This window comes from Ochotona princeps, chromosome 13 (genome assembly GCF_030435755.1).
Source record: "Ochotona princeps isolate mOchPri1 chromosome 13, mOchPri1.hap1, whole genome shotgun sequence".
In the NCBI taxonomy this organism is placed as follows: Eukaryota; Metazoa; Chordata; class Mammalia; order Lagomorpha; family Ochotonidae; genus Ochotona; species Ochotona princeps.
In genome coordinates, this window is record NC_080844.1 from 23,608,321 (window position 1) to 23,620,539 (window position 12,219).

General features: G+C 39.1%; 1 protein-coding gene across 3 annotated transcripts in view; it reads left to right on the top strand.

The window, feature by feature from the left end:
- The window catches only part of BICC1 (BicC family RNA binding protein 1), a 261,793-nt gene that overhangs the window by 140,402 nt on the left and 109,172 nt on the right, over window positions 1-12,219 (top strand). For all 3 annotated transcript variants that reach the window (XM_058672038.1, XM_058672037.1, XM_058672039.1), the window contains exon 3: window positions 5,824-5,893. In XM_058672038.1, the coding sequence (XP_058528021.1) occupies window positions 5,824-5,893 (70 nt within the window). The remainder of the gene's footprint in view (window positions 1-5,823; window positions 5,894-12,219) is intronic.

A 12,219-nucleotide genomic window follows, 5' to 3' on the forward strand; every position in this document is an offset into this window, starting at 1 on the left:
TAGCCATTTTGAATGATGGATTTTCAATGTTTTAGAGTATGACAGTCACATTAGAGAGTTCAGCATTCTTTTCTTGGTCCAAAAATAAATATTTCAAAAAAGTCAGCATACAGAGTCTTGTCTGAGGTTATTCTGAGATGCTGATAATTTACCTGTGTACTTTCAACTTCGCATCTGGATTGAAGAATTTAGTGAAACAGCGTGTTAGTAGAATGTTGGCTTGGCAGTGGTTTCCTATATCTGTAAGATGTTATCCTGTAATTTCTGGAAACCTGAGAAATGTGTACTTTAAGTGAGGATCAGTGAAGATATGTTTTCTTTCCATGTGCTATGCTAATATGGAACTTGTTGGAGATAGAATAGATTGTTATGACTTGAGCACTGAAGAATATAATTGGAAATTATTTCAATGGATGAAGCTAATTGTAGAATTCAACTGGACTTTTGCTCATTTTAACATTAAATAATTTCAGTGTCCTAAAATAAATGCTAAATGATTCAGTACAAATCTCAAGAATTAAAAAAAAAATAGCTGGTAGGGTATTCCTCTAATTAAAAGACATCAAGAGTGGATATGAAAGTAGTAGGGCTTCATCCCTCGCTTCAAGTCCTCACTCCAGTAGTCGCTGATGCAGACTCAGAGAGCCCAGCAGTAACAGTTGAAGTAAGCAGGATACTGACAGTTGTGAGGAAGGCCTGGGTTGAGTTCCTGTCTCCTGATTTTTGGTTCCAGCCAAATCCTGGCCACTCTGGGCATTTGAGGGGTGTGGACCAGGGATTGGCGTTCCTTATTTAAGAAACTTAAGGTTCGTGCCTTGGGTTTGGGGGCAAGTGCCACTCCTCACAGTGTGGCGGCTGTGGGGGGTGCCCCTGCCGGGTCGGACCCAATGCTGGGGGCTCACGTCAAAGACACTGCCACAAGGCAGTGAATGAGTCCTCGACCTCCCCCAGGACCCAAGAGAGCTCTTTCCTCAGGGTAAGTGCGCCATGAGGGAACTTGGGAACTGGGTTAAAATTCCTAGCTCCACTTTAAAACTAAAAAAAAAAGAAACTTAAAAATTCAAATTCCAGCTATATAAACATTACCCTTCCTTCTGATCTTTACCCCCTCCTATATACTGTAAAAATTAAAGCAAAAGTACATTGTCATGCTTATCAAGTATGTTTTTAATATGGGAAAACTAGTGTTATATAGTTATCGGGTAAAAAGATCTTATCCTTTGTTTATGAAATTTAAATATGAAAGAGGAAGTTATAGTGAGTGGGTTCTGAAGCTGTAAAAAAAGCAATAGCATGCTGTCATCACCAGTCTTCATGATAAAAAATTAATTTTTCTAGGTGAAATGTAAAAATTACATTCTTTCTGGTATCAGCAGTCTTAATTTTAATTGCTTCATGTATTTCAGACCTTTTTGTTACCTAAATACTTGCTATTCATCACATCTGATGCTAACACACGAATTCAATTAGATTTCAGTTAGCAATCCCTTGTAAGCAGTGAATACACTCCGATCTGAGTCCTGACCAGGCTTACCCTGCAAAGCATCTGAGATCAGAGGAGACTGGGTGTGTTCTGGGTGGCATGGCTGTAGACAAGCACAATATGGCCAACAGGAGAAATTGGAAATGGTTACTTGGCCACTGAGTTGTACTTGCAGATGGCTTCTCAAAAACTTTTCTGACATATGGGGTTGTCTGGTGTAGCAGAGTAGCTAGAGAAGCCTTGTAGAGGTTGATAGGCTTGTTAGGCCTTTGAGGATGTCCACACGTTGACATTGCTGTGTGTGCAAAGACATAAACGTAGAAAGTCCTGCCTTATGAAGTATAACAAAAGTGTTTAAAGAATTTAATGTGTGATCCAATGTTTATAGGAAATGATTGAAGATCAAATAGTTAACTTTTGTGAAGGTGGAAACAGGGCTCATAGTGTGATTTTAAAACTGGCTGGAATTCACTTTACACATAAGATAATAATTTTCTTCTCAAAGGTTTTGGGCTTTGAATACCTCTCAGCATTCTTAGCTTAGTAGACACCATAATATTTGATAGTTTTATTTCCATGAAGAAATGCTAGTCAGCTTAAGTACCTTTCTCAACTTTCAGGTCCCATTTCATGTAATTGAAGGGGGGAGTGTCATCTTATTTTCAAGCCATTGCGAGGTACCTGCCCTCTGTCCTGCCTTTACACCTGCGCTCTTCCTCTGTTTGGGACCCTTCTTCACATCATTTCTAACTTCCCAGGTTTGATAGCATCCGTGAGCATTTTCTTGACCACCTATGGGTGGATGGTTGCTCCCTTTTATATTTACAAAATACTCTGTGGGATAGTTTGTCTTCTCCCTTGCTAGATAGACCCTGAGCTCTGGAGAGTAGGCATTGTCTTGTTTGCTGTTGAGACCTAATGCCATGCCACATGCTTAGGGTCTTCCCCACAGATTTTCTCATCAGGTCTTTACAACCCTTGAGTAGATATCATAATTAATGTTGCAGAAAAGGAAAATCAGACAGAGGCTAATTTTGTCAACATGATACATCTAGAAAGTGGCGGAGCTAATGCTCAGCTCCCAGTTATATTCTTAAATATGGATAAGGGTGTTAATGATGAGCCGTTTACACATACCCCACTGCTTTTGGTGGAGTGGGGCAGAGAGCTTTTGTCCAGAAAACAGGCTGATTGAGGAAACACAAAAATAGGAGTTTCCCAGGGCTGTCATGGTTAGGGCGGAAGCAAGCACAGTGAGCTAGGAAGATGAAATCTGGGGGGGTGATGTGAGAATGGGAGGGTTGGGACCTTTGGCATGCAGCAGCAAGGTGAGCATGAGAAGGGACTCACAGGAAGGAAGAGAGCAGTGAGTGAGAGGCCTTAAGTGGGGGCCTGCCTGATGATGCTGTGCTGGAGGGCAAAGAGTGTATAACTTTTTAACCCATTAGTCTTTCTTAACTGTAGGGTTCTATGAATATTTCAGTGTCATAAAGTGTATTTTGGAGTTACCCGAATTGCTCAGTTTAAATCTCTATTGGTGTCCTGTGTATAGAAGGAAGAGAGATAATGAGTTTAGTGTGGATTTAGAATTAACTGCTCAAATTGATGATAAAATAGCTTGATGCTGGTTGTGACTGAAGGGGGCGCTGGTTGCTCCATGCCAGTGAAGCATGACCATGTGGGAATGTGGGCTCTTTTTACTCAGTTGGCCAGGTTTTCCAGAGAACTTGCAATCTGAATTTTGATGTACAATTCCTAGATTTTCAAATGTTGGATCAAGTTTTTTTTTAAACAAACCTGTACAGTGGGACTAAATACAAGGCCTGGAGATGGAATACTGGTGTCCCCCGTTGAAGTGCCTGGGTTAGAATTCTGACTCTCAGAAGATGACTTCTCAGCTGATTTTGCCAACCACTTGAGAGATCTGCATGGTGCTCTTGACTCAGCTTTAGCCCTGGCCCATCACTAGTTGTGAAATGAATTTGGGGAAGTGAACCATTGGATGGAACAGTCTGTCTGTGTTTCTAAGCAACAACATGAATGAAAAATAAAACCTTGCAGTGGGTTAACAATGTGTCTGTGGGTTGCCAGTCTGAACATTTACTGCTGGTCCTGTGATGTGTGATATGCAAGCTCAACTTTGGTGCATGTTCCCTGTGAATCTTGTGTCTTGTCTATAGCAAATACTGAAGGGGAAAAAGGCACTTAAAGAAGATTGATTTACTATTTTGAAAGGCAGAGTTAAGTAGAGGGAGGGAGAAAAAGACAAGTTGGGGAAGAGAGAGAGAGATTGATCTTTCATCCATTAGTTCCCTCAAATGTTCTGGTCTTGATATTTTGTCAGCAATGGGCCTGGCTAAAGCCAACGGCCTGGAACTCCATCTGGGTCTTTCCTGCACTTGGGTTGTCATCTGCTTTCCCAGATACATTAACTGGGAGCTGGATCTGAAGTAGAGCAGTTGAGACTTGAACTGGTGTCCCTATGCTCACTGGCATTACAGGTGGCAGTTAGCTTGTTATGCCACATTGCTGGCTCCCAAAAGATATTTTCTAAATCGCATTCTTGTAAAAATATGTATTTACTTTATTTGAAAAAAAAATCAGAGAGAAAGAGAGAGATCTTACATCATCTGATTCATTCACATGTGCCTCCAAATGAAGCCAGGAACCTGGAAATCCATCCTGGGCATATTAGCTGGGAGCTGAGTCAGAAACAGAGCAGCTAGGATTCAGATTGGTGCATGTATGGAATGCCAGCGTTGTAGGAGACAACTTAAAATGTGTCATAATCATGGCCCCTAAGTTGCACTCTTAAATATGTTTAGTGACATTCAGTGTTAACTCTAAACTTGTGTAAAAATAACCATCCTTTTCAGGTCCGGGTGCTGTGGCTGAATAGACTAATCCTTCACTTTCAAGCTGCAGCATCCTATGTGAATGCTAGTTTATATTCCGACTGCTCTGCTTCTGATCCAGCTCCCTGCTTATGACCTGGGAAAACGGGAGAATGGACCAAGTCGTTGGGACCCTCTGCTCACATGGGAGACTGAGAAGAAACTGCTGGCTTCCAGCTGGCTCAGCCCCAGCCATTGCACTCATTTGGGGAATGAACCAGCAAATGGGAGCTCTTTCTCTGTCTCTCCTTTCTATAAATCTTGCACATATAAGTGAATAAATATTTTTAAAAATCCATCCTCTAATTAAATGATAGCTTAATGAAATTGCTCATTGTTTGCTATTAATTTGGTATTTGCTATAGTAGTTTAATTCTGTATTCATGTTATGAGGGTAAATATTTGTCCTGTGGAATTTGTATGGCAATTAATGAGGGAAACACTTCGAAATTGCTTATTATCACTGACCATTTGCGGGTGTTGCTGTGCTGGTGTTTTTTTCCCTCACTTGTTCCTATAAAATTTTTGAATTTTCATATATTGGAAAACATAGAGATATAATAAATTTTTTGATCTGATTCATTATTCTTCCACCTGCTGATTTATTATTCAAATTACCCTACCAGTCAGAGATGAGGAGGGCCAAAGACTTGAGCCAGTTGTTAGAGCCTTCATCTGCTGCCTCCCAGATGTTACATCAACAGGAAACTGAGTCAGAATTGAGGGAGTGCTTGAACCAGGTGCTCCAGTATTGGCTATGGGCATCCCAACTGGGGACTTAACCACTGTACCAGCTTGTGCCCTGTTTACTCAAATGTTCTTATGCTTTGGCTCATTTTATGGTCAAGTCTAACTGGCTGGAGTGAGTTACATATGGGAGAAGGAACTGTGGCAAAAATGCCATTTCAAACCAGGCAAAGAATGATGGGAAATGCAGCTTTACAACATAATGCTATGTTTAGGGGCTTTTTCTCAGTTTTAATGAACTGCAAATGTGCCCAAAGCACATTTTTCTTTGGGAAGGAAGGAGGTGGATATCTTCATTTAGTGTGGGCTAACCCATGAAGTTTTCTATTACAGAAATCATGGTTGGTGTGTTGCAATCTGTTGGCAGTAGTCTTGGGGAAAAGCACAAGCCTCTGTGATTGTTCTGGCATCAAGTTGGGTTAATTATTCGTTCATGTACTTTCTGGTCTTGTTTGGTGCTAAAACTGGCATATCACGGAGGGAATGCTTGAGAGTAACAAATATGCTTGAATATTTCTAATAGCTGCAAGGCTTATAAAACACATTTCTTTTTTCTTAAGGGATTTTTTGCATTGTTTTTGGATGAGATCATTTTGTATCAGCATGAAACTAGAGAAAAGTAAACCTTTTTGTGTGTAAAAAATATTATCTGTAAATACAAGCTCTTAATTGAGTCAATATTTCTCCCAATTGTTACAGATCATGGAGGAGACAAACACGCAGATTGCTTGGCCGTCAAAACTGAAGATTGGAGCCAAGTCCAAGAAAGGTAATTCATGAGGCAGGAGGTCTTTGGTGGCTTGATAACTGAGCTCCTGGACTCCATGCACTCCAACTTGGAGGGGACAGGCAGTCTTTGTTCTTGCACTTTCGCACCCAAGTATTTGTCACATGGTAGTATTACAGGAGGATGCTCATAATTAGCTGTATTTTATATAAAAATAGAAAGATGTTTTAAAATAATATTCGTTAGAACAGGTATCATAAAAGATAATGTAGCAACCTGTGATTCTAAGAGTGCCTTTTCAGTTGGTGGGCACGTGTAATGGCAAAACTCTGCGTGTGTGACAATGTACTTTAAATAGATCCATTCTTGTTGTTTTAATGTAACACACAGATTGAGTAGCTGCTATGCCTCCTCCCATAGCACCCCCTTCCCCCACAATGTGATGAAAACGTTAGAAATCATTTCTTGGGTACTGCTTCATCTATCAGACCGCAAAGAATCCACCGTACAACTCAGTAACATGGACATTTCTCTTGCCTGGTCTTCCTGGCCTTACCCCTGGGACCCTTCTGGCGCATGCACTGCTGGAAATGGAAGTGCAGCATTCATTTTTTCCCCCAAGATTACTTCTTTTCAGATGTGATCATGTGGTACATACTTTTATGGGTGAGTTTTCTCTGTAAGTGTGTCTGCAGTCTCCTCCAACTGTGTGGGGATGCAGATGCTTGTGGTCACTGGGGGATAATGACAGATCTCATCAAATGGTGCAGATGCAGTGATTGTGCAAGCTGAGCACTAGCTGTTCTGGTCTTGAATTTTTGTTGTTTTCTTTACTGCCCTTTCTTGCTATGGCTTTTATTGCTAAATGATGCCACACAAGGCAAGATTTCTCAATATCTAAACTTGTTTCAGTCTAGATTGTCCTTAAGTCTCATTTTCTTAGTTATTCGGCAGATGGAATGAAAGTTACTTTATTTATGCACTGCTAGCTGGATTTTAATTGGAATTTCTATGTAATCTGATCTTACCACTTTCACTTCTGTGATCCTGGTGGTGAGAATATGGGACTGTAAGTGTTAAATGTAAATAGTGAAGGATTGCAAAGTAGAATTCCTTATAAACCTTGCATCCATCAACAATATGATATTATTAATTAACGTACAGTAATTGGGGGTGGAGTGTTGCCATTTTTAGTCCTTGTCACCCAGAACACTAAGCTGTCATTGATGTGATATCTACGTAGTCATTTGTGACCATTTAGAAATCCCTGGACTACTACTTGGATAAATTGAAAATTCATCATAAACTGTATTGTCTTTCCCTCTTGTCAGTTATTTTTACTTAAGGAAGCAAATGAATTTTACTACTAACCCATTAAAAATATAGTTTAAGCAATTTTAAAACCTCCAAGGAAACATGAATATTAAAGTAATTCCAGATAATTTTGAGTGATGTGTCCCTTGGAATGTCTGTGCCAGCTTCTTTATCCATTATCATAAGAAAATGAGAACTGTTTGTTTGGTTGTTGAAAATGTAATTCCAACTTTGGAGAGTTAAGAAAATAAGGAAACAGGCGAGTTCATTGTCTTCGGATTTTTTCCAGTCTTTGACACATGCAACACATCCAGAGTGGTTAGGATATTCTACATTCTGCTTTGGAAATAAGAATATTTCAGTCATATGGTTGAAGGCATTTGGAATAATTTCCATGTGGTTGAAGTTAAACTTTGGAATTTTGCCTAAGAATTGATTCCCCTAGGCCTGAATCAATAGACAGTATTTTATGTTTATTATTTATGAAGTGCTATGAATGGGCATAAGAGCTGTATGCCGAACAGAGTATGCCAGAAGAGAGAAGAGGGAGAGAAAATGAGAAAATCAAAAGTTGGACTCAGAGGGATTTATTGTTGTAAATTTACCTGGATTGCTTTTATTTTATTTAAATACATTGTTTCTGGGTCAGTTCTTTGCTAACAGGAATGCAGTAAATATTGACATTATTTTTTTCGAATGGCCTGATTTTTGTTTGGCTATAATTTCCATTTAGTAAAAGTCAAGTGAAAATGATAGGGAGAATTTTTTTAAAATAATTGTCCTTTAGTCTGATATGGCCTGTCCCGTATCTTGCAAAAGATTTCGTGGTTAGTCTTACTGTTCAAGAGACTAAAGATATAGATCATTTGAGAACTTATGCTGTGTTTCTGGATGTGGATTAAATTCTAAACCCTGTGATGAAGTGCACATTGGGAATATATAGGTTATCCTTAGACCATGCTTGGGAGGCAACAGTGCCATGGAAGTTGTGTTGTAATTGCTTTCTAGTTTTATTTAAAATAAAAATTTATTTATTTTACTTGGAGTCAGTTACAGAGAGAGGAGGAGAGGAAGAATGGGGCACGCACATGTACACAGAGAGAGCATTCATTCCCCAAATAGGAATTGCAACATTCCCCAAATTGCAGTGGTGAGGGCTGCTCTGATCTGAAATCAGGAGCCAGTAACCTCCTCCAGTTATCCCATGTGGGTGCAGGGGTCCAGGGATTTGCATCATCCTTTGTCACTTTCCAAGGCCATTAGCAGGGAGCTGGATCAAAAGTGCACCCGCTGGGACTGAATCTGGTGCCCATATTGGGATGCTGACATCACAGGTGGTGCTATGCCACCACACCAGCCACTTGCTTTGTGCTTCTGACAGTGCATGCTAATTGAATCATTGAGGTTAGAAGACTTTTTTTAATGCCCGATGTTTCCATAATCTCTCTCCTCCTTTTTACCTGATTGGAATTTAGTCCTGTTTATTTTTTCACATTGGATTCCAGTAGCTAAGTCCAAACTCAATTTATTTTATTTTATGTATTAATGTGCTATAGTCTCAGGGCCAAAGAAAATATGTGATCATTACTATTACGTATTTCTCATGTTAATATGTTAGCAGCACGGTGGGAACAGATTCAGTGTAGCTCATGGATAGAGTTCTAAGAATGCAGAGATCCTTCCTTCCCATAATGAGTTTTTTCAGCCAGTAATCTTTTATTAAAGCTGCATAGGAGTGTCTCTTTCTTCCTGGCTTTCATAGTTTCTAGGACTATAGCTGACACACAAAAAAGGCAGCAGCATGAATTCATGCTTATTTAGAACACTTGTATTTGTCTTTGGGGATTGTGGTTGCGTAGATCTGGGAATGCATGTATTTCATGAATGACTCCATAGGCTGTTATGGGCAGGTTGAGTTTGAGAAGCAAATGTCTCTCCATGTGAGGTTGAGATGTCGTCCTCCCAGCATGAAGCCAGCAATGTGCACATGCTCTGAAGGCAGGGGAGGGCCGTGCCTGTTGACACACAGGCAGTGTGTTAGTGGTCACTTCTGAATGATGTCCATCTTGCCATCCACAAAACTATACTTTTATGAAGTCATTGATTTTTCAGATTTTATGCTTTATAAAATCATACTTTAATTTTGAATTTTGAATTATGTGGTACAGTTTCGTACAGGCTGGGATTGCCCCCAAATTCCCACCCCCAACAGATTTTCCCCATTTTACTACAATGGTATAGTCCCACCTGGTCTCGGTGAATGATCTGCCTGAGGTGCTGTTGGATTCTGTTGGCTAGTATTTTATTGAGGATCTTTGCATCTATGTTCATCAAGGATATTGGTCTGTAGTTCTCTTCTTCTGTTTTTTTCTCTATCTGGCTTTGGTATTAAGGTAATATTAGCTTCATAGAAAGAGTTTAGAAGGATTGCCTCTCTTTCTGTTGTTTGAAAAAGCTTGTGTAGGATTGGGGTAAGTTCCTCTTGGAACGTTTGGTAGAATTCAGCAGTGAGGCCATCTGGTCCAGGACTTTTCTTGGTTGGGAGGGCTTTAATTACTGATTCTATCTCGGTGCATGTTATTGGGCTATTTAGATTGTTAATTGCTTCTTGATTCAATTTTGGTGGATTATATGTGTCCAAAAATCTATCTATCTCCTCTTGGTCTTCTGATTTGTCCGCATATAGTTGCTTGTAATACTTCCTGATGATTCTTTGTATTTCTGAGGTATCTGTTGTTGTATCTCCTTTCTCGTCTCTGATATTATTGATGTGTATTTTCTCTCTCCTTTTTTGATTAGTTGGGCTAGTAGGGAGTCTATTTTGTTGATTTTCTCAAAGAACCAGCTCTTTGATTCATTGATCTTATGTATAGTTCTTTTGGTCTCTATTTGGTTTATTTTCTCCCTTATTTTGATAATTTCTTTTTTCCTACTAATCTTTGGGTTGCTTTCCTAGTTCTTCAGCTGTAAGGTTAGTTGATTTACTTGATGCCTTTCCAGTTTCTTGACATAAGCACTGATTGAAATGAACTTTTCTCTTAGTACCGCCTTGATTGTGTCCCGTAAATTTTGATATGTTGTGTTGATGCCTGCATTTGTTTCAAGCAATTTTTAAATTTCCCCTTTGATTTCCTCTCTAACCCATCGCTCATTTAGTAACATATTATTCAGTCTCCGTGTTTTTGCAAGTCTACCTTGGTGTTTTGACTTGTTGGTCTCTAGCTTCACTCCTTGATGGTCTGAGAAGATGCATGGTACGATTTTGACTTTTTAAATTTGCTGAGGCTTCCTTTGTGGCCTATAATATGGTCAATTCTGGAGAAGGTACCATGTACTGATGAAAAAAAGTGTATTCTGTGTCTGTGGGATGAAAGGTTCGATAGATGTCAACTACGTCCATTTGCTCTGGAGTTTGGGTGAGCTCTGTTGTTTCTTTGCTGAGTTTCTGGTTTTTTTATCTGTCCATTGATGTTAATGGGGTATTAAGGTCTCCCACTATGATCATATTGGAGTCTGTTTCTCCCTTTAAACCCGTTAATATTTGTTTCACGTAACTAGATGCTTTGGCATTTGGCGTGTATACATTTATTACGGTGATCTCTTCTTGCTGAATGGATCCTTTGATCATTATTTGATATCCTTCTTCATCTCTTTTGATGCTCTTCACATCAAAGTCTATATCATCTGATATAAGAATGGCTACACCTGCACATTTTTCCTTACCATTTGCTTGGAATATCTATTTCCATCCTTTCACTTTCAATTTCCTCTGATCTTTGTTGGTGGGATGTGTCTCCTGTAAGCAGCAGATAGTTGGGTTTTGTTTTTTGATCCAGTCCTCTAATCTATGGTGTTGGACTGATGAGTTTAAGCCATTTACATTCATGGTTATTATGGATAAGGGGTGTTACTTTGGTCCTGTCATTTTAGCGATGTGTTGTTCTATGATTTAGTCTTCTGTTAGCCTTTTAGTGGGATGTTCTCCACATTTGCCCTTGTTTTTGGTAGTGGCTATTTTTTTCTTTCATGGGAACATCCTTGAATAGCATTTTTAGGGCAAATTTTTCTTTATTATGGGAGAATTTTATTTCATTTTCAAAGACAAAGAAGAGTCTTGCAGGAAAGTTATTCTGGGCTGAACATTTCTCTCTGTTAGAATCTGGAATATATCACTCCATTCTCTTCTGGCCTGTAGTGTTTACTCTGAGAGGTCAGCTGTGAGTTTGATGGGTTTCCTCTATATGTCACTTGATTTTTTTTTTATGTGCACATTTAAGAATTTTTGTTGTTGTTCAGTTAAAAGAGAGCTTAATTATCATGTGTTGTGGTTTGTTTTTGATCAACTCTGGTGGGAGTTCTGTGGCCCTCCTATATATTGTTTTCCAATTATTTCCCCAGATTAGGGAAGTTTTCATTTATTATTTCATTGAATACACCTTTAATCCCAACTTCTTTCTCTGTACCTTTTGGGACTCCCATAACTCTTATGTTGGGCCTTTTAATCATATCTTTTAATTCTTGGATACTTTTTTTTAGCTTGACCCAGCTCTGCTTTCAGCTTTTTGTTTGTTTCTTCATAGTGATAGGAAATATCTTCCAATTCTGAATTTTTTTCTTCTGCCTCATTCATTCTATTTTTGAGACTCTCCACTGTACTTTTAATTTGCTCTACTGTGTTCTTAATTTCTGATATAACAGCCTTGATTTGATTCATTGCTTCTATTTCTTGTGTACCATATTCCTTAAATTTTTTGAACTCTTTATGTGCTTCTCATTGTTGATCAGAAGCTTTATAATGAGTTTTCTGAATTCTGTGTCCCCCATTTTCTCGATGTCTTCCTCAGTTAACTCTGAGGGTGAGTGAAGATTTTGCTCCTTTGCTGGAGAGTCTTCAGTAACATTCATAGTGCCTTGGTCTTTTCTTTTACTTTTTGTAGTTGCCATTCTGGTTGATGGAATCTTTTCTAAGATGCATTACTTACAGGCTACAAGTTGATTTTTATGTTCAGTAAGTGCCCTGGATTTGGAAAATAGAATTGTCCTGAATTATTGCC